A 21,960-nucleotide genomic window follows, 5' to 3' on the forward strand; every position below is an offset into this window, starting at 1 on the left:
AGAAACTGTTTAATGCATCATGCTGCATTATGTTGACAGTGCAACTCCTAAACCGCTTGATGGATTTCAAAGAAACTTCACACAATGGAAGCACACTGTGGAACTATGCATGAAGGAAAATCTGATCAGTCTCATGTAGACGTTGAGGAGTTAATTCAGATGTTTCATTGCAAATGATTCACTACCAACATAATGCAAATAGAATGTGCATAGCGAAAAGTGCCGTTTTATGAACTTAAAAAAAAAGCTCGTAGCTGCTCAGAAAACTTGAACTTGTGCAGCCGTTTCAGAGGGTTCATTCATATGTGTGGCCAGTAGATGGAGTAAAAGATGCTCACAGGTACCTTTCTATTGAATGACATTTAAATGAACTTGATAAGCTTATTTTTTCCTCACGTGATCAAATTACTGTTACAAGTCGTTTTTGACTAATATGTTGTTCCCCCTTCAATTTATTTCCAACATGCAAAACATTTCCATTCTCAATTACATTGGTAGAAGTTGAAACATAAATATTCAGCTGTTCTTTACATTTTGTCACATTGATTTATTTGGTGCAAGAATATTACTTTTGCAATGATAGATCATTTATTTGGGGTCAAAGGTCAAATGGGAATTTTGGGACAAAAATGGGGATTTTGGGGTCAAAATGACTGAAAGTTCTCATTTTTCAAATTATTGATCCCCCAAATGTGAGCTTGGTCCAATATGGATCAAACTGAAACTTGTGATCTGAGCATTTTAAGTACAAGATGTATAAGATCAGAGTAGTTGGTTGATTGTGGTGGTTTTGCCCATTACCAATTACCATGGTAACACTTCAGTTTGTGACAACTGCATGCTGGACCTAGGCAGGAGGGTGCGCGTTTTTCATGTCTTAAAGCTTTGCATGAACTGGCTTTGTCGTTTTAAACGAAACACCTGTAGAAAGCGGCTACCTGCAGGAAGTGTGGAGGTGTGAAACAGAAAGAGGAAAGCGACCATGTGACAGTCACCCAGAGGTGGGCGGGGTCAGGTTCACTCGGCCATGCCCCCTTTAACCCTGCGTGCTGCCGCGGCGAGAAGCGTGAACTTGAACGCAGCCGACACTTGGAATCCAGACAAACGGACTGATCGGGATCACCGCCGCTCTGCTTTCGGACAGTTTTACCGGAGAAGCAGCAGCTGGACGGATTCGGTTCGGGAGCTGCTGTTTGGGGCCATAAAGGTGCCAAACGCTGAACGCTTGACGCAATGTCCAGACGCAAACTTGGAAGCCGGCCGCAGCACCTGAGTGCACTTCAAGGTAAAAAAAAAAAAACAAACAAACAACAAACAAAAAGCTGGTATGTGAGAAATACTGCTCACTTTTCTTTTATTGGCGCAAGCTGTGCGTAATGTTTGCATGCGACATTGTTTTTGTTTTGGCTAAATGATGGTCATTTGGTCAATTAAGTATTAAGGTGCACTAATTTTAAAGCATGAAAACGAATATTCTGAGGAGTATTGAAGCTGACTGTTGTATTCTCACCCCTGTGGCCAAACCTCTGTGTTTGTGTTTGTTTACAGGTAAATAGTAATATGAATGTTTTGTGGCTGCACTTGATTTGACGCAGGAGGGAGCGGTTTTTATGCAAGCTTTCCCCCCTCAGATTGCAAGTTCTGACACGACAATTAATAGTTGCCAGGTTAGATGTTGATCAGGTTTCACAGTGGGGACAGTGTTCTCCCCACAGATCACCTGTTCGCGCACACACACACACACCCACGGGGCCAGTCTTAATTCCTGACTTCTTCATAGCAGATCTCATGCACGGTCAAATCAAAGCGTAAAATACATTTAGTCTTGAATGCTTTCGTCTCATCTAAAGGTTAAGAAAAAAGGTGCAGTTGTGCAGACCAGTGGTGCGTACTTGCTGTGACCACAAGGCCTGACTCTCTCACACACACACACACACACACACACACACACACTCTGCTCCTTGCAAGTCTGCACAAACAGTGCAGGCCTAAAACAGGAAAGGTGACATTTTTGAGCAACTGGTGAGATCCAACTACAGACTGTACTGTCTGTACCTGTCCTGTACCTTAGCCCGGGCAGGTGAACTAGGCCAGACATCAAGGTGTGCCCATGACCGTTGAGCAACAGTCTGTCCTGACCCCTCCTCCTACCAGGACTTGATCTGGAAACAAAGTTTTAAGGAGCTGCTTTCAGTTTGAGATCTGTGTGTCCATGAGCTGTCCGTTGTAAACTGTAAGGGATGATCTTATCTTCAGAGCTGATTATTTCCCACTCTTTAATTGTAGTCCACTTCCGCTTGAGAAACTGCTGCTGCTCAGGATTGGTAGGTCTGGTTATGTTTTTGACAGCTGGAAGCCATGGTTGCATCGTTGCTGTCAGGAATTGGAGACCAAGGTTCCTGTTCAGGTGGACTTTGAGGCTCCCCGGCTTCACAGTGAATATGGGTTAGTCAAAGGAAGTGGTCACTGTTAGCTGATCTTGATGGCCCCATAATTTACAAATGAAACTGGCACTCTTGATAGCCACGCCTCTTTGTGGTGTTTGACTGAGCTCTAACAGTCCTCATTTCCTTTAGTCACTTGTTTTACTAAACAAGCAGCAGTGGCCGCCAGGGCCCTGTTTTTATGAAGCACTACTGACAGGGAGGTAGACTGATACTAAGGCTTCGTACTCAAACTTCAGTCAAAGTCTAAAAGTGGTGGTGTCCTGTGGGGACAGACGAGGCAAGTTTGGCCCATGTCACTGGTAGTTCAAGGTCTAAAATTTAGACTACCCAGTTGAAGTGCTTTAAGCCTGTTAGTTCTGGTTTAAGGCTGAGATGGTAACTATTGTTGTGCTTCAAGATGTAGACGAGAGGAGACACTTGGATGCTGTTGCGATTGTCAGTTGTTTGGCAGTCTGATCCCATATCTGAAAAAACTGATTGGATTATATTTGTACCACTGGACAACCAGTCATGCCTTTTTATAAGATGAAATATAATGAATACTACCTCCTGTATGGGCAGGTGTGGTGGCCAGGTGGTTACTGCGCTTGTTCCTAGATCAGTATGTTCTTGGTTCAAGATCGCCATTATAGAATTGCATCAGGAAGAGTGCCTGACATAAAACAATTGCGTCAAATCAAACTGCAGATCCATTTCAGATCTGCTGTGGCAACCCTCGATGGGGAGAAAATGAAAGAAGCTGAAGGGACTTAACCAAGTGCTGTATATAAAATACCAGGGATGATATCATTTTCAGAGGAACACATGAAGTAAAATGGAGATGTTAACTATATATTAAAAATCCCTTTGACCATGAAGAACCGCATGTAAATATTTCAAATTTCTTTTTTTTTTTTTTTCTTTTTTTTATTGCTTCAGAGGAGACACTACAAGACTCAAGTTTCAAAACATTTCATTCATTGGTTCACTGTCTGCAAATTTTTATTTATTTATTTTACAGATCTGTATTTGCGTTCACCTAAGACCTCTAATCTGTGATGTGATGTGTGATTTTCAACTGATTTTGATTGAACAAAAATCTTGCAAGTATTAAGCCTGCTTGGGCTAAAAAATGTGTTTGAATGAAAAATGAACCCACATAACTTCCCGTTATGCTTGTGCTTGCTATGCTAACTGAAAAATTAATGTAAGTAAATAAATACACACACACTACTATAAGCAAAAGGTTGATTATTGTCATGTGCCTGGGTTCTTGAAATGGAGCAATATCTCCACCTGGTGGACATTTACCATTAATATAGGTACAATAGAATTTCGCCAAGAGCTCTAGTGTGTGTGTGTGTGTGTGTGTGTGTGTATGTATGTATGTGTATATATATATATATATATATATATATATATATATATATGTATATGTATATATATATATAATCACATTGGACTTGGGGCTGATACGGATACATTGGGGCATGATGCAGGGCGTGATACATAAACAGACACGTGATGAGATATTTATCACATATCACAACAAAATAAAAAACAAGAACCATATAATTATCGTCAACTCCATTTAATAACAACTCATTCACATATTACAACAAGAGTAAAGAAGAAGAACCATATATCATACATATGAATAATGACTTTGAGCGATAGCTAGCCACAGACTCAAATTTAACAATATTTTCTGCAGAGGTGTAAAACTCCAGCTTCAGAAAGTAAAAACCCTCCCATGTGTTGCTTCTACCTGTGCGCCAAAAACAGGTGATCTCAATAATTAGCTCGTCAACCTGCCTGAAGAGCTGAACTAATTACAATCAGCTTGTGGATGATTTATCAGCCCTATTTTTTTTCTTGTATCTCATGAGGGCTGAGTTACTAGTATAGGGCAGATGTTTGTTGTAATATGTGATAAATATATATAATGAATCAGCTCTACCCTAAGTTGAGGACCATGCCCTCCACAAAAAAGGGTAATCCAAATGCATTAATTGCCTTTTGAGTATGCTGCCTACAATAAAGCAAACATAACTTGGTGGAAATAATCCTATGATCGGGGATACGGAGCCCTCTCTGGATTTATCTGGCCAGTGGCCACCCAAAAATATATTCAAACGCTACTGCAGCTGACTGATGAAGGAGGTTGGAGTTTGTGGGGGGGGGGTTTTTCATCTGTTTTTAAATCTCTTTATTTTTTTGGTGAACATTACATTATAGTTCATTTTTTCTTTTGTTTCTTGAAGGTATTAGAATAAACATTATATGGAGAGCAGGGGGAGCTTCTGAAAATTTTTGATCAAAATGGGGCATTCTGAGGTTTCTTGAAGGACCAGTATAGTGACTCTAAGTAAGGGCAAGTAACTCAAATGGGAACGTTATCACAGACACAGAAGATTACAGAAGTCTGTAACACGTGAGACTGCATGTTTAACAATCAAAACGGCAACGAGACATAGCGAGGCAGATCGAACAACAGAGTGTGAGAGCCTCGTGAAATTGCACATGTGTATGTATTCTTATTGCCTTTTTGCACATTTTTAGTATTTTGGAAAAAAAAAAATGCTGTTGATTACAAACAGGCTTTCTATTTCCTGGCATCATTGTTATGTATTTATAGAAGAATCGATCAGCGAGGGGAAGGCTGTATGCTAGGAATAACACTTAAAAATAAAAAAACAAACTAAAAAATTAGGCATTTTGACAAGAGGGTGTGGAGCCCATATTTCCCGGTTTAGTAAAACCCCTGGAGAGGTGATCCCTGGCCCAAGAAAGATGGACACCTTTTGGTTTTTGCTTGTCCTGTGATGTCATAAAGATGTGATGGTGATAAGCAATTCAGAATTAACTACCTTCCATGAGAGTTGCTTGATTAGTTTTTGAATAATCCTGCCAACAAGTCGGCAAATGTGTTTGATAACATGTCCTCATGCCCCCCCCCCCCCCCCCCCCCCCACTCAATACCATGGACAAATTTGTGGACATGCTCCTGTCAGTAATTGTGTTTTTGACATATCGCCTCTTGTTGCTGTTCCTCGACATGTTTTCAGATGCTGTTGATACGACGGATGGTACCTCCCTGTCTGAGGAGCCGCCTTCCGCTCCACAGGTCAGAGTGTGTGATGAGGGTCACGACCTCCTGACCTGTGGCCAGTGCAGCCAGGCCTTCCCACTCGCCCACATCCTGGCATTCATCCAACACAAACAGGGAGATTGTCGTCCCCAAAACCCACCTCCTGATGCCAGCACGCCTCCTTCACCTGCCACCCAAGCACAACACCGTGCTGCCAACGCCGAGTTAGTGGCAGGTTTCATCGAGCTGAGGCGAACGGGAGCCAGAGAGAGGGCTTGGGGGGAGGAGCATTGTGTGAAGGTGAAGGCGGAGCCAAGCAAAACAGGTGAGTGCTGAGGAAGGCAGCTTGATAATTAGTGACAATTTTTTTTTTTTTTTTTTTTTTCCACCCTTCTTTTAAAGACTGCTCCCCTCACTGCGGTCCAGCTCATTAGCTAGCTGTTGCCATTAGCAGCGCTCCATGAGTTAGTGACGCTAATTGTGCGGGAAGGTTAGGCGTCAGGAGTGTTGAGAGGACACAGGGCATCCCTGGGGGCCCCACAGCGAGCACCTGAGCTCCTCCTCATCTCCCTGAATGTGAGTCTCTGAGGTGGACTGGCCAGGTAAACATGTTTCTCCCTCTGTGTCCTGTGTGGACAACAGAGCAGTGGCCTGTTGTCTAAAAATGATCTCTGAACTTGAGGACGGGAGGTCACATCCACACAGGCAGTTTGTTTTATATAGTGGGTTTACTTTTTCAGTGTGACACAGTCAGAGGAATGTAGATGGGAAGCGGTTGGTGTGGCGTTCCTCACTGACCTGACGTTGCAGTGGAGGAAGTTGCATCATCCGCCGCCCCTCCCGCGCGCTCTGCTCCGGGCAGAGCCACCTGAGTTCTTGAGATTCTCTTTACCATCATGTTTTAAAATGTTTCCTGAGCTGACTGAAATAGATTCAAGAGTTTTATTGTCATATGTACAGCAGAAACAAGCAGTTACACTATACAATGAAATTCTTACTTTGCTATTCCTCCATTCACCAATATAATCTTAAAAAGAAAGAGAGAGAGAGGAAAAGGCGAAATGTTTAAAAAAAAAAAAAACACACACTTAAGTTATTGTGCAAATATGTGGAGCAGCGATTCAGAGAGTGCAAGTCTCGAGTAACGGATGTGGACAGTAGCATTCAGAACAAATATGATGAAATCCTCAATTGAAAAGTGTTTTCCTGAGCATCTGTGTGTCACATCTCAGGAATCATTGGTTGGTATCAAATTATTTCAATGATACAAGTTTGTATTGGCTCTAATAGAACATTGTCAGCTGTTGCCAAACTGACATTTCACCTTCATCCACCAGCTTTAAAAAGAAAAAAGAAATTGTACATAAATAGGCCACACTTGTTTATACACCGCGGGTCTCCACGTTGTAACATGAGATATTTACACAGAAAGATGTTTTGACTTTTAATTAAATGCTTCTTTTCTGACAAGCACATCATTCAGCGTGCACACAATGCTGCGCGGTGCCTCTGCTCTACATGGAGAACCGAGTAAATTTTAACTTTTTTTTCTTCTTTGTGGATCATGAGATAATTTCATCGCGTGCAGCCAGGATTGCCTGGTGTCTGTGGTAAATGATACGTTAATGAGGTGCTGTGACTTTTCAACTTGTGGCGCAAAGGCGAGACCTGGTAGGGGGAGGGAGAGAGGAGGCTCTGCTGACTGATCTGACAGAGGCGCAACTGTAGCGTAAAGTGCCAGAGGGATTTTTCTTCAGGCACGACAAGGAATTAAAGTATTTTCAGACGTTGTTTTCTTCAGGACGTGTTGATGAATCCACTAAAACTAACAGGCAAGACTTTATATTTATTGTGTGTGTGTGAATTTACACCACATGAGGACCGCAGTTTTCAGCCAATTTATGGACAGCATCAATTGATGTATTTTGACTTATGAGAAAGCCTGAAAAAAAATCCATAAATTAGCTGCATCATTGTTTAAGACACAGTTTTCAAAGTGTGTGAAAAAAGTAGCTGTTTTTATAGTCCGGAAATTACAGTAAATACCCCAAACTTTTATTTGATCAGGGCCTGGTGTCATAAAGCAGTCCAATCTTTTACTCTCTCAGCTTACTTAGTCGACTAAGGTTAGTCACCCAACATTATTTGTCTAATCACCATTTCACATCGATGGCTACACTTGTAAATTAGCTGTCTCGCGTAAGTCAACAATTTTCATGGGCATAGCGGGCTCGCGAGTACTGTTGCCAAGAAACGCCTCCAGTGTGTGACACTTTTGTTTACTTCCGGGTTGATCCGTCTAGTACAAACATGGCTGAGTCCGCTGCAGTGCTGTCAACCACGGCATCTGTAAACTTCCCCAATGGATTATTCTGTCCCATAACACCCCCTCTCATCACAAGTCTCTCCTTCCATCCTCCTCCATCAAGTGGTGGTACATGATTGCCACCTTTTTTGAGGTAAGACACTGAAGTTTTGTAGACTAAAATAAGATTAGCCTCCTCTGTACCAGGCTAAAAACTTTAATCAGGGTAACTGGAACGACTAACGTCAAAAGTGGATTGGACTGAGTTTAGTCCACTAAACAAGATTAGACTGCTTTATGAAACCAGGGCCAGGGGCAACTTGTTTATGAAGGCGAGTTCGGCGACACACTGCAAAATGGGAAAAGGAGGGATTTTTTTATTTTTATTTTTCTGTCTGAGTCTACTCCTATTGCAGTGGTTATCAGTGGTCCAGACCGTTGGATCTGCCTCTGTGTCATTGTCCAGTCAGGCCACGCTCATTCTGGTGCAATTTCAGTCAAGTTGAAAATCACTCCACACATCTCTTCTAGACTCTCATGTAAAATCAATATTTTTCAGAAAACAGAGCTTTCAATACAATCTATGTGGGTTCCGGGTGTGCACAGCACTCAAAGCTTTCAAATTCATTTGAAAGCTTGTCTCTTAGTCTTGTCCATCCAAATTGGAAGTCCCAAAAACCAGTTTTATTTGTTATTATCTATCGTCCACCTGGTCGTTACTGTGAGTTTCTCTGTGAATTTTCAGACCTTTTGTCTGACTTAGTGCTTAGCTCAGATAAGATAATTATAGTGGGCGATTTTAACATCCACACAGATGCTGAGAATGACAGCCTCAACACTGCATTTAATCTATTATTAGACTCTATTGGCTTTGCTCAAAAAGTAAATGAGTCCACCCACCACTTTAATCATATCTTAGATCTTGTTCTGACTTATGGTATGGAAATAGAAGACTTAACAGTATTCCCTGAAAACTCCCTTCTGTCTGATCATTTCTTAATAACATTTACATTTACTCTGATGGACTACCCAGCAGTGGGGAATAAGTTTCATTACACTAGAAGTCTTTCAGAAAGCGCTGTAACTAGGTTTAAGGATATGATTCCTTCTTTATGTTCTCTAATGCCATATACCAACACAGTGCAGAGTAGCTACCTAAACTCTGTAAGGGAGATAGAGTATCTCGTCAATAGTTTTACATCCTCATTGAAGACAACTTTGGATGCTGTAGCTCCTCTGAAAAAGAGAGCTTTAAATCAGAAGTGTCTGACTCTGTGGTATAACTCACAAACTCGTAGCTTAAAGCAGATAACCCGTAAGTTGGAGAGGAAATGGCATCTCACTAATTTAGAAGATCTTCACTTAGCCTGGAAAAAGAGTCTGTTGCTCTATAAAAAAGCCCTCCGTAAAGCTAGGACATCTTTCTACTCATCACTAATTGAAGAAAATAAGAACAACCCCAGGTTTCTTTTCAGCACTGTAGCCAGGCTGACAAAGAGTCAGAGCTCTATTGAGCTGAGTATTCCATTAACTTTAACTAGTAATGACTTCATGACTTTCTTTGCTAACAAAATTTTAACTATTAGAGAAAAAATTACTCATAACCATCCCAAAGACGTATCGTTATCTTTGGCTGCTTTCAGTGATGCCTGTATTTGGTTAGACTCTTTCTCTCCGATTGTTCTGTCTGAGTTATTTTCATTAGTTACTTCATCCAAACCATCAACATGTTTATTAGACCCCATTCCTACCAGGCTGCTCAAGGAAGCCCTACCATTATTTAATGCTTCGATCTTAAATATGATCAATCTATCTTTGTTAGTTGGCTATGTACCACAGGCTTTTAAGGTGGCAGTAATTAAACCATTACTTAAAAAGCCATCACTTGACCCAGCTATCTTAGCTAATTATAGGCCAATCTCCAACCTTCCTTTTCTCTCAAAAATTCTTGAAAGGGTAGTTGTAAAACAGCTAACTGATCATCTGCAGAGGAATGGTCTATTTGAAGAGTTTCAGTCAGGTTTTAGAATTCATCATAGTACAGAAACAGCATTAGTGAAGGTTACAAATGATCTTCTTATGGCCTCGGACAGTGGACTCATCTCTGTGCTTGTTCTGTTAGACCTCAGTGCTGCTTTTGATACTGTTGACCATAAAATTTTATTACAGAGATTAGAGCATGCCATAGGTATTAAAGGCACTGCGCTGCGGTGGTTTGAATCATATTTGTCTAATAGATTACAATTTGTTCATGTAAATGGGGAATCTTCTTCACAGACTAAGGTTAATTATGGAGTTCCACAAGGTTCTGTGCTAGGACCAATTTTATTCACTTTATACATGCTTCCCTTAGGCAGTATTATTAGACGGTATTGCTTAAATTTTCATTGTTACGCAGATGATACCCAGCTTTATCTATCCATGAAGCCAGAGGACACACACCAATTAGCTAAACTGCAGGATTGTCTTACAGACATAAAGACATGGATGACCTCTAATTTCCTGCTTTTAAACTCGGATAAAACTGAAGTTATTGTACTTGGCCCCACAAATCTTAGAAACATGGTGTCTAACCAGATCCTTACTCTGGATGGCATTACCCTGACCTCTAGTAATACTGTGAGAAATCTTGGAGTCATTTTTGATCAGGATATGTCATTCAAAGCGCATATTAAACAAATATGTAGGACTGCTTTTTTGCATTTACGCAATATCTCTAAAATCAGAAAGGTCTTGTCTCAGAGTGATGCTGAAAAACTAATTCATGCATTTATTTCCTCTAGGCTGGACTATTGTAATTCATTATTATCAGGTTGTCCTAAAAGTTCCCTAAAAAGCCTTCAGTTAATTCAAAATGCTGCAGCTAGAGTACTGACAGGGACTAGAAGGAGAGAGCATATCTCACCCATATTGGCCTCTCTTCATTGGCTTCCTGTTAATTCTAGAATAGAATTTAAAATTCTTAAGTGCTTGCTCACAGGGGGTCGTTTTGACCGTTGGGGTTTTACGTAATTATTGTATGGCCTTGCCTTACAATAAAAAAGCGCCTTGGGGCAACTGTTTGTTGTGATTTGGCGCTATATAAAAAAATTGATTGATTGAATTGATTGATTGATTACGTGTTTACATCATCCACAACTGTGAAAAGCGCGGCCTGTGGCATCCATCAATGCTGTGTTCAAAAACCCCTGAGAAGATCAGAGCCTCAGATTCTGAGCTCAATAAGTAGAGTTACCAATGAGTCGGGGGGTGGGGGGGTCACTCTGCTGGATGTTTCTGCTGGTGAGTGCATGACCGCCATGCATTCACCAGCAATATATATATATATATATATATATTTATATACATAAATAAAACTAAGAAATCGATCCATCAGGATGACTGTACATTGGCACATTTCCTTCAATCCTGACTAGTCTCCCAGTTATTGCTGCTGAAAAACATCCCACAGCATGATGCTGCCACCACCATGCTTCACTGTAGGGATGGTGCCTGGTTTCTTCCAAACATGATGCCTGGCATTCACACCAAAGAGTTCAATCTTTGTCTCATCAGACCAGAGAATTTTGTTTTTCATGGTCTGAGAGTCCTTAAGCTGCCTTTTGGCAAACGCCAGGTGGGCTGCCATGTGCCTTTTACTAAGGAGTGGCTTCTGTCTGTCCACTCTACCAGACAGGCCTGATTGATGGATTGCTGCAGAGATGGTTGTCCTTCTGGAAGGTTCTCCTCTCTCCACAGAGGAATGCTGGAGCTCTGACAGAGTGACCATCAGGCTCTTAGTCACCTCTCTGATCAGAAGTTCTTCCATTTATGGATGATGGAGGCCACTGTGCTCATTGGGACCTTCAAAGCAGCAGAAATGTTTCTTTATCCTTCCCCAGATTTATGCCTCAAGAGTATCCTGTCTCAGAGGTCTACAGATAATTCCTTTGACTTCATGCTTGGTTTGTGTTCTGACATACACTGTCAACTGTGGGGCCTTATATGTAGACAGGTGTGTGCCTTTTCAAATCATGTCAAACCAACGGAGTTGACCCCAGGTGGATTCCAGTTAAGCTGTAGAAACATCTAGTGGAAACAGGATGCGCCTGAGCTCAATTTTGAGCTTTATCACAAAGGTTGTGAATACTTATGTACATGTGATTTCTTAGTTTTTTAATACATTTGCAGAAAATCTCAAGACCTTTTTTTTTCACATTGTCATTATGGGGTATTGTATGTAGAATTCTGAGGAAAAAATTAATTTCATCTATTTTGGAAAAAGGCTGTAACATAAAATGTGGAAAAAGTGAAGTGCTGTGAATACTTTCCAAATGCACTGCAAGTACTACTCTTACTTGTCTTGTCATCCATTGGTTCAAAAGCATCACTTGATAAAAAGACACTCTGATTGACTATTGACTTGGCCCAGCTCCGGTCAAAAGAAAATACAGTGTTTATCACTTTATATATTTGGATTTCATCTTGGAGTTTATTAATGCTGTAAAATATGGTCTGCATCACCCAGCTGCATATGACTGGAATTCACTGTGTTTTTCCATCAAAGTGATGTTTTAAAGATGAGTTTTGCATGTCCAGGTACATCTCTGGTGTGCCACGGTCAAGTTGATTTTAGGTGGGGTTATTCAACAGACATTCACTAAGTGAATGTTACTTAGGTCGAGTCAGGTCAACTGGACTTATTTAGTTTCTTGATAATGTTTCAGTCTTCATTCAGAAAAGCTTCGTCAGTTCTAAGTTCGAGTCGTGAGGGACACAAATACGTATTTATCCTCTGTTTCACTGATTTTACAGTGATGCAAACAAAGGCATTAAGGTCACACTGTGATGGATAGAGCAAATGCATTAGTTATGTATTTAAATCATTTTGCAAATTTGCATAATCCATCAGTGTCCTGTGGATTTGGGGTTTTGGACAGATGAACTCCCATTTCCACTGGTAACACAAAGCACTGCATTCACCAAAAGGTTTTTCCCAGTCATATGTGCCCTGAGGAAGCCAGATTTGACGGGGATTCGCTGAGGTCTGAATGCAAATGTAGATTCAATCCGGCTTGCTCAGGGATCATGACATCATACTTCCACACTATGTTCATACACCAATAGCATCTTCTCCCTGTGCCAAAGTGGGGTTGCAGCAGTGAGAACGGCAGACAGCCTTCTTTCTCTGCTGTGCCTTCTCACCAGGAGAATCCGCTGGGTGCGCACTGATGTCCAGATAAAATTGCACAGAGCTGAGCTGTCTTTTTCTTCAGTTAACTCTTGCCTTTGCTTAAATGAACAGCTGCGCTCAGTGTTGCTGCATGGGGATCTGTCCTTTCTTCCACTTGTGCTGAATTCACACCCTGCACCAGATCTTTGGCCAATCAGAAGCCCAGTCTGGAGCATTGGACAGCAACAGGATATAAATGCGTGGTTATCGTAAAAGTAAAAAACAAGTAGCGGATAAAACTGTAAACCGAACGTGCAGGCACTGGGAATGCTCTCCGCCTGATGTCTACTCAAAGTTTTGAGCACACACAAAACTTTCCAATGTACTATGCCGACATCAGCTGACATGGAACGCACTTAGCAAAAGGGAAAATGACTGTTGCAGGATATTAATGGATATCCATATTTAATATCAGCTTCTCATGAGCTTCCTTGATTGGACAGGAGCTTGATGAGTTGTTTGTCACTGGAGGTCACTTGAGTTGAGATGTTGTATACCATGAAAATAGCAAAATTTTAATGTTTTTGAGCTACCTCTAAAAATTAATTTGTACAACAACATTTTACACAGCATGTTTTCTCATCAATTGGAACCTATTCAGGGAGTCAGAGTATTAAATTTAAAAACTTTGCAAAATAAGGACCACCCTAGGCTTCCTGCAAAAATCCACTTTTCACATCTGCATCTGTGTGCGTCCAATGCTTTCTTTTGTTGAGACTGCATCAAGTAACATTCAATATGTTGTCCATTACACTATGCACTATTTCTCTAATCACAGCCACAGAAGCTTGTAACTCCTTCAGAGTTGTTTGGGTGTCTTGGTGGCTTCTCTCACTAGTAATATTATTGTATGGTCACTTAGTTTTTGAGAACTGCTAGCTCCAGACAGATTTACTGTACAATACCATACTGTTAATTTGTTAATGAAAAATTCATATGTCTTTCTTCTGACCTATGTAAGGGCCCCTTCACACATAACATGATTGAAGCCAACTAACACACAAAGGAGGAATTGCGTGCCATTCGTGAAAAATTGGAGCCACCTCTAAAGCCTCGTACACCTGTCGCTACAACTATTTGTGCACACAAGCAGCCAAAATACAGAGTACCCTGTGAGAACCCATTCAATCCCTCTCGCGGCAGGTGTCAGTCAAATTCCAGGTGTCACACACACAAAGAACCAACACCGCTCGCTGGACACTTAGAAAATATGTGGCCATTCATGCTGTTAGCACAAAAATAATGAGCAGATGACCACTTTCAAGCTGGATGTGAAATTTGTCTAAATGCTCCCACAACTGTGGCATTGCAAAGCAACACACATGGTGTGCTACAGTATTGGCTTCCCCCAACACATGTGCCATGCGTGTGTATTGCACGTGTTGCGCCTCCCGCTCCCCCCCACAACACGTGGCGTGCATGTGTTTCGCCCCCCCTCCCCAACATGCCATGTGTTGCGGGGGGGTGGGGGGAGCACACTTGGATGGAATGCTGATATGTATGTACAGATGGGGACTGGTCAGCCATGTCTGAGTGCACACAGCACAGTGAGACGCCTCCCAGCTGATCGCTAGCCAGAGACTCACTGACAGCTGTAAATGTCGGCTCAGTGCACACGACGTGTCACATTAAGAATACAAAGACCACTGCCAGGACAGGTATAAAAATAAGTACTACAATAACTACATACACAATTACATAACAAAATAACTAAAAAATGATCACATAACACAGAAAGAGTGAGACATTAGTGTGTGGGGTGAACGGACAGGGGGCGTGGCCACAAACAACAGCAGCTGTTGAGATCTCTGGTTCTGGACATCCCAGCTGGGGAACACGTATTGTTTTGATGGACATGACCTTACAACTGTCCACTGTGACGCGCGTGTGTCTGCTTGCTGTCCTCACGTGGACATAAATAAAAACATATATTGCTTTTGTGACAGGCTACAGAGAGCAAGCACACGGCACGCACATTGCCAGGCTGTCCCAGGTGAAACGGACCATCAGGTCTTGTAAACACGCAGCGGGTGATCTGAATGTCACATCACCCACGTGAGCGCTGTCCCACATGACGCAGTGTCTGTCCCGTGGCACGCCGCCCACAGGGCATACATGTCAGGCCGACTGGACACACCGGGCCAGCAGATGTGGACATGATACGAGTGCACTGCTTCAGTCATGTCATGACTGTACGTCTATGACCATGGGCCATCTACAGAGGAACAGATGGTTCATACTTGTACTGTATAGTTTGCTCGAAAAGAGGGATTCAATAAAATGCAGCCTTTTTTCATGGCGTGTGGTTTTTATTTTTTCTCCACAGCAGAGGCGCGATGTGGTGCAACATGTTCCAGCTGCTCGCAGTGTGTTCACACACGAGCGTGCACAAAACCATCGCCAGTGTGTCGTGCACTCCTGTGTGACTGTGCGTCCCTCACGACCGCAGATGGAATGTTTCGTGGTTCCCCATTTCATGTTTGGTTCACGGATTTTCTTCTGGTTTCTGCATATTTCGTGTTATTTTTGAAGGGGTCCTAAAGAAAACTGGCTATAAAACTGCTGATTTATATTAAAAATCATTTTTAATATTTTTATTTATTTTGACCAATGACTTGGGGCCTCTGTAAATGAAAGGACTGTGTATACAAATGGCTGTAATACCTCAACGGTTAATGTGATAGTTTTGTTAAATCTCTTGAATTAAGGGTAAAAAGTCTACACTGCAGGTGCAACGACTGTTTGTTTCATTTCATCTCCATTGTGGTGGTGTACAGAGGCAAAATTACAAAAAGTAGTAGTCCCATCTAAATACGTATGGACCAGACTATATGACCATTGGCCCACAGCCACTATTTATTTATTTTTCTTCATCCCCATAATTCTTTTGCATTTTTCCCAGAATAGTGGTGGAAAAAGTTCTGCAAACACCAGAACAAGAATGTTACATGTAATGTCACAGACGGGGATCGCGACGATCAAAACCCTGTCATAAATGAATGAATTTAGAAAAAAAAATGTTTTTGATAAAGTCAGCGTGCGTTGTCTGGTGTGTCAAGTAGTGAATTGAGTGTGTGTGTGCGCAGCCTGCAAAGGTCAGAAGTGTGTGACTGTGGCACTGAAGTGAAAAGGAAGTTGCGTAGTTGTGCAGATGGACAAAGATTCTTGCAGTAGGTACGTTCTGCTCCCTCATACGTTTTGAAAATCAAACGTTGGCAGTTCCTTCCTTTGTGTAACTGACGCTCGAAGGCCTGGTGCACACACCGTCTCTGGCCACAGTCTCATTTCACTCCTTTATTCCCCTCCCCATCACACCCCTAAGGGAGGACAAAAGTGTCTGGAGAAATGCAACAGTAAATAAGTTTTGATTTAAACTTTTGTAGTTGTTGGTAATTTTCTTCTTTTTTGTTCATGGAAGTGTGTTTATTTTGATTGCATGTGATGAGTGGAGTGTAATTTGTCTTCCGCTGTGTTTGTCTGTCGCACGTTGTGTGTGAAAGTGTGATTGACACTTGTGACATGAGTTTGAGTGTTTCACTCCTGACAGGTGCACACCTCACCACCATCAACTAATAAGTTGTGTTTTCAGTGAGCCGGGCGTGTTTGGTGTTGTGATTGTGTGCGGGTGAAACCGAACATCTGAAGCTTGTGAGATGACTGAAAGTGAAAAAAGCAGTTATCCCACAACATGCATCCCCCCCCCCCCCCACTCTATTTTGTGTGTGCACTTGGGAGCAGCAGAGAGGATGAACGAAAAAGGACTCTGGAGTGGGATGGATTACCAACGAGCCGCATGCATCTGTCTAATTATTTATTCTCTCCCCCCACTTTTTTTTTTTTTTAATCTGTGGTGTCACCCCACCCCACACCGTTTCTTCTCCCATTTTCAACACACTTTCACTTTGCCCTCTTTCAGTTTTACCCCCAGGCTCCCAGGGGAGCAGAGATCCTGCCTGCTGCTCGTTAGCGCTCCCAGCCAATCTGCATTTTTAATTAGTAGTTATTGCTTCTGCTTAATATTCAAGTGCTACCCTGGGCCAAATGGGAATCCTTACCAAAAAAAAAAAAAAAAGCAAGTGAGAGGAAAGGAACGAGCTAAAAGAGAAAGCGGCTGGGTATTGTGTTTCACTCCAGGACCCTGAGACAAAAGCCCCCCTCCTCGGGGTAAGATTTGGGAGGACTGGGGGAGGAGGGTTGAGGAGCACTGGGGTTGGAGGATGGGTCTCAAGTATAATCCAAAGGGGTGACATATTTTCAGTGTGCCACTTGGTTTGCTGTACTACATTATAATCTTTTTATCTCCTCCCGAGTCCTGACCTACCTATCTTTTCTTCTTCATTCTGTCTCTCTCCACCCCCCATCCCCCCCACCCCCACCGTATTTTCTCAAAGAAGTATTCCAGCTCTTCAGGTTAGTCCTCAGGCTAGGTTAAAGGACACAGCGGCTTCTCCCGTCTCCAGACAGAGCGAGGGCGGCAGAGGCAAAAGCAAAAGAAACAGTTCCTCCCTTTTTTAGCCCCCCACCCCCGGTAAGATACATAAGGATTTGACTTGAAGAAACATGAAAGAGGCTTATAGCAGACTCTGCTTTGAACCTCTCCAAAAAAAAAAATGGGGATCTTCTTTCTAATTTTGATTCATGCAGAAAGCCCCCATTTGTCAAGCAGGTTGAGTCAGTGCCCAATTTGCATAAAGCGTTCGTTTTCTACGTTCTGCTAATTAGCAATTTGCAGCTTAATTGGTGAGTGGCTCTCAGTTCGGGGACAAAACTGTCCACATATAAAACATATCTCCAGATCTAGTTCTTCACACAGCTTTGCTTTCTTCTGGCCTTTGAGTTTCTGTGTTCTATCCCCCCTCATTATTCTGTTCTCTTCCAACTTATTGCCATCTTACTGTGCTCCTTTGAAGCGCAACGTCATATGGCCTGTCTGTAATATACTCCTGCTCATGGTGCCCTTTGTTGAGCTTTTCTAAACTTGACTTTGTTGAGATATATACTGTATAAATTTTAACTTTGTTGCTCAGTCTGGTTTGTCTGAATGTGTGTTCCAGTGAGTGAGGAACCCTCCTGTTTCACCTGCCAGCAGTGTGAAGGTGTGTTTCCAACTGCGTGGTCTCTCCTGCAACACGCCCAGCACATGCACTCCTTCAGCATCTACCAGGAGGATGAGGAGGAGACGGCGGATATGAGAGGAGGTGGAAGAGGATGTTTTACAGAACACAAACCTGCCACTGCCACTCTGGACCCACGCCACCTGAGCCAAGCACTCACCTCTGCTTTTAAGCCATCCGCTCTTCGCATCGCTCGCTTGCGCCAGGAACCCTCTGCCGCAACCTCCTCTGGCCACACACAGGCTCTGAACTTCTCGGTACCACTCCACGAGCTCACCGTAGGGAGTAATGCCGCCTCCACCTCCCCTCTAGGACTGGTGCTGTCTCCGTCGTCTTCTCCACCAGCTGCTTCCCCATTTCCTCAGGTTGGGTCCCTCCAGTTCCTCTGTGAGTTGTGTGACCAGAGCTTCCAGTCGTTGCGTGCCCTCTCTGCCCATCGCAGGACTCACGCTTGCGAGAGGCCATTTCACTGCGGCATGTGCGGGGAAGCCTTTGCCCAGAGTGGCCAACTGGCCCGGCACATACGGAGCCATCACAGGGAGGCTGGAGGAGGAAGCGCATGCGATTCGGTGGAAATGGCTATGGTTGTGATGGAGGAAGGGGCAGGGAGGCAGGGGGTGAGAGGGAGGTTTCCACTGCAGCAAGGTGGAATCATGGGAAAAGGAAGGGTTGGTCCTGGAATAGAATTGAGGACCCAAGGACCTTCAGAGATAGACCTAAGCTCATCCACACACCTGTCTGTAGGCTCAGACCTGCTGCTGTTGAACTCACAGGGCAGACAGTCAGACAGGGAGCTGCTCAGACTGTACCAGCACCAGAGAGAGGGAGGAGAGGAGGAGGCAGAAGGACAAGGGGAGCCCCGGCACTCCTCTCCCTGTGCCAGTCCATCTGAAGGCTCGCTGGAGAGCGGAGAGACGGGGGGAAGCGGTGAGAGCGGCATCGCTAGCGGCAACTGCACACCCAAACGTCCAGAGACTGGAGAGAGAGCGCGAGGAGCGGCGGAATGGGAGAGTGAGCGTGGAGAGATTATAGAGAGGGAGACCGAATGGAGCTCAGCCAAAGTTAGCGAGGTTGTGCAGGAGTGGCAGAGAGAGAATGAGCGGAGGAGTGTCGGAGGAGGCGGGAGCAGTGGAGGAAATGGTCACAGCGCTGCTCCGGTTTCATCAGGGAAAAAGAAGAAAGATGAGGCCTGTGAGTTCTGTGGCAAACAATTCCGTAACAGCAGTAACCTGACTGTGCACCGCCGCAGCCACACCGGCGAGCGGCCTTACAGGTGTGGTCTGTGCAGCTACGCCTGCGCTCAGAGCTCCAAGCTAACACGGCACATGAAGACCCACGGCACACAAGGATCCAAACCTCCCTTTGTGTGCCAGTTGTGTGCAGTGCCCTTCACAGTCTATGCCACACTGGAGAAGCACCTAAAGAAAGTTCACAGCCTGAGCCACGCCAGTGTTGGCGCCTACACACAGAGCAGCACGGCCGCCATCAAGGCTGAAGAGGAGACGGTAACGGTGAAGATGGAGGAGGAGGAAGCCTGCGTGGATCAGCTCGACGTGCGGAGAGATGAGGGGAGCCAAGCAGACATCGGAGGGAACGCCGGGCGGGTAGCCGTAGTGGCTCATCTCCCACCAGGGGGTGGTATAGAAGCGGACTTAAGTTTGTCTTCTACTCTATAGTGACCTGCACTCCTTCACCGATCAATAATGTGGTCTCATCGGTCAGGTCGTTTTGAATTTAACACTCTATAACACAGCGCACAGTCTGCAGATAGCAACTGTCAGTCACTTACTCAGCACGGAGGCGCGCGCTCTGCAGCAGACAGCCGTGGTGTTTGTGATTACACGCAAAACTGCCTGTTGAATCAAAGTGCCTACAGACTTTAGACCACAGAAATAAAAAATAAACAAGGCCATGACATTAGACAGGGAGATTACCAGAACTCATGAACAGGAAGTGACCCGCCACAGTCCACGCCAACGCAGAAAACTGATCACCATGTTGCAGTACCGGAAGCAGCAGTCAAGCGTGTTATTGCTGCAGCGACCGGCCGGACAGGTGATGTGAGCAGATAATGTAGAAAAGTGGATCATATTAAACAAAGCTAGCGGAGTGACGTTAATATATTAATCTTGCTAATCAGTAGCATTGGCATGGGGGTTATGTTGTGCTACCTCGCTGCGAACTGCTTCTCTATGGGGAAGGCCTTTTAAAGATAAAGTCGCTGGGACAGACTGTGGCCTGCTTGGGGTGGGGGGGGTGAATCCAAACACAGCCTGTCTGCAGTTTGTCACGCTCTTCTTTTTAAAGGCGCTCGGTTGTCACAACACTTGTCACTTAATGTTTACAGGGATGACGGGGCTTTGCTGGGTTGTGCTCCTGACTTTGTGACATGTATGGATCAATTTTTTTTTCTCCTCTCCTAATTTTATAAATGTGAGTAAAGAGACTTAGTCTCCTCTGCTACCCCCCCCCCCCCCCCCATCATCACATTTTGTCCCCCTATGCATAAAAACCCTGCAGAAACCTTCTATCCATGTGAAACGGGTGAGTAATACTTGTCTGTGTTCTTATTAGATATTATTGTGATGGTGATTTTTTCCATGTTTACGTTTGTAAAGTGCTGAAAAATTTAAATGCTTGTGCATGGTTTTTCAGCCATTATAATCATTCAGTACTTTTTTGTCTGCTTGAATTATTCTTAATTTATAGATGCTGTATGTTGGCGATTATGCAACTGAAAAGTCTTTCTTTGTAGAATGACAGGGTTAAGAGGTAAAATATCTGTGGAAGCTGTAACATGAGCACTTGGGGTGAGTGAGGGATATGTGTGCATTTTTTTTTTTTTAATGTGGCGGCACTTTTGTTTGACTCCTCTGTCCTGTGATCTTGTGTCCAAAGCATGACTTGGCTGGTCATAATTACTGCGCTGTACTGTGTCAGATGATGGAAGTCCACAAACACAAGATAGACTCGGGTAACCGAACTCATCAGAAATCAGTCTCACCAATAACAGGATGGGGTTGTCAAGTAAAGTGCTGCTCACGCTGATGTGACTACTGTGATTAGTTTGTGCTACTGTATTATTATTTTGTTAGGGAGTGCTCTCTCACAGTGTCTGTGTATTCTCCACCATCTGTTTTTGACATGTTTTATTGTTTTGGGAACATCAAACTGAGAAAAATTTCATGTTGTTTTTTTTTTTTAACATAACATGCTCCAAATTAAGTGAAAATATGAAACAAAATTATGGGTTGCATAAGGACAAATTTCAATCAATTTTACACCCAGTTGGCTTTTGATAAGTCAGGATGGTCCAAAGTATATGTCTCAATACAACCTGTGTGGTAAATGTATCTACAGCATGATGCCCCCAAAAACTGAGCAAACCACGTACCTGAAGGAGACTCGTGAGGGAAGCCACCAAGAGATGTATGACAACTATGAGGAAGTTACCAATGTCAGTGGCTGTGATTGTGCATACGTTATATTTTACTTGTTCCTTCACCAGTCACACCTTGATGGGTTACTGGGATGTTTTGGACTACTTCTGGAACAAGTTGATTCTGCCAACCAGATGTGTCCCCTTGTGCTGTCTAGACTTTATCTTCTTTGTGTCACTCTAACCTGAAGCTGTGATGAGTGAATTAAACTATCATGTCTGCTCAGGTTCTCCAATCACAGCCACTGAAGTTTGTTGGGGTCACTCAGTTAGTGAGGAATTTGTGCAACATGCAGCAACAGCCAACTGGCTTTTTCAACTGAGATTAAAGAGCATAATTTCATGAAGTAGGAGAAGCCTTTTTTTTTAAATA

At 43.3% G+C, this 21,960-nt stretch overlaps 1 protein-coding gene and 1 long non-coding RNA gene across 2 annotated transcripts; one reads left to right on the forward strand and one right to left on the reverse strand.

Annotated features, from left to right (window-relative positions):
* The first annotated feature begins 1,041 nt into the window (after nt 1-1,041).
* Nucleotides 1,042-20,048, forward strand: znf296 (zinc finger protein 296). Its single transcript, XM_034168339.1, has 3 exons — nt 1,042-1,285; nt 5,495-5,842; nt 18,089-20,048. Exons 1-3 carry the CDS (start codon nt 1,234-1,236, stop codon nt 19,822-19,824), a joined length of 2,136 nt encoding a protein of 711 aa, XP_034024230.1. The 5' UTR covers nt 1,042-1,233; the 3' UTR covers nt 19,825-20,048.
* Nucleotides 8,313-11,024, reverse strand: LOC117508558. The gene is made up of 3 exons (XR_004560126.1): nt 10,942-11,024; nt 10,423-10,428; nt 8,313-8,430 (listed from the first exon to the last, which is right to left on the reverse strand). It is a non-coding gene; the product is annotated as an uncharacterized LOC117508558 (long non-coding RNA).
* Nucleotides 20,049-21,960: the final 1,912 nt, after the last annotated feature.

This window comes from Thalassophryne amazonica, chromosome 4, assembly GCF_902500255.1.
Source record: "Thalassophryne amazonica chromosome 4, fThaAma1.1, whole genome shotgun sequence".
NCBI classification, from domain to species: domain Eukaryota; kingdom Metazoa; phylum Chordata; class Actinopteri; order Batrachoidiformes; family Batrachoididae; genus Thalassophryne; species Thalassophryne amazonica.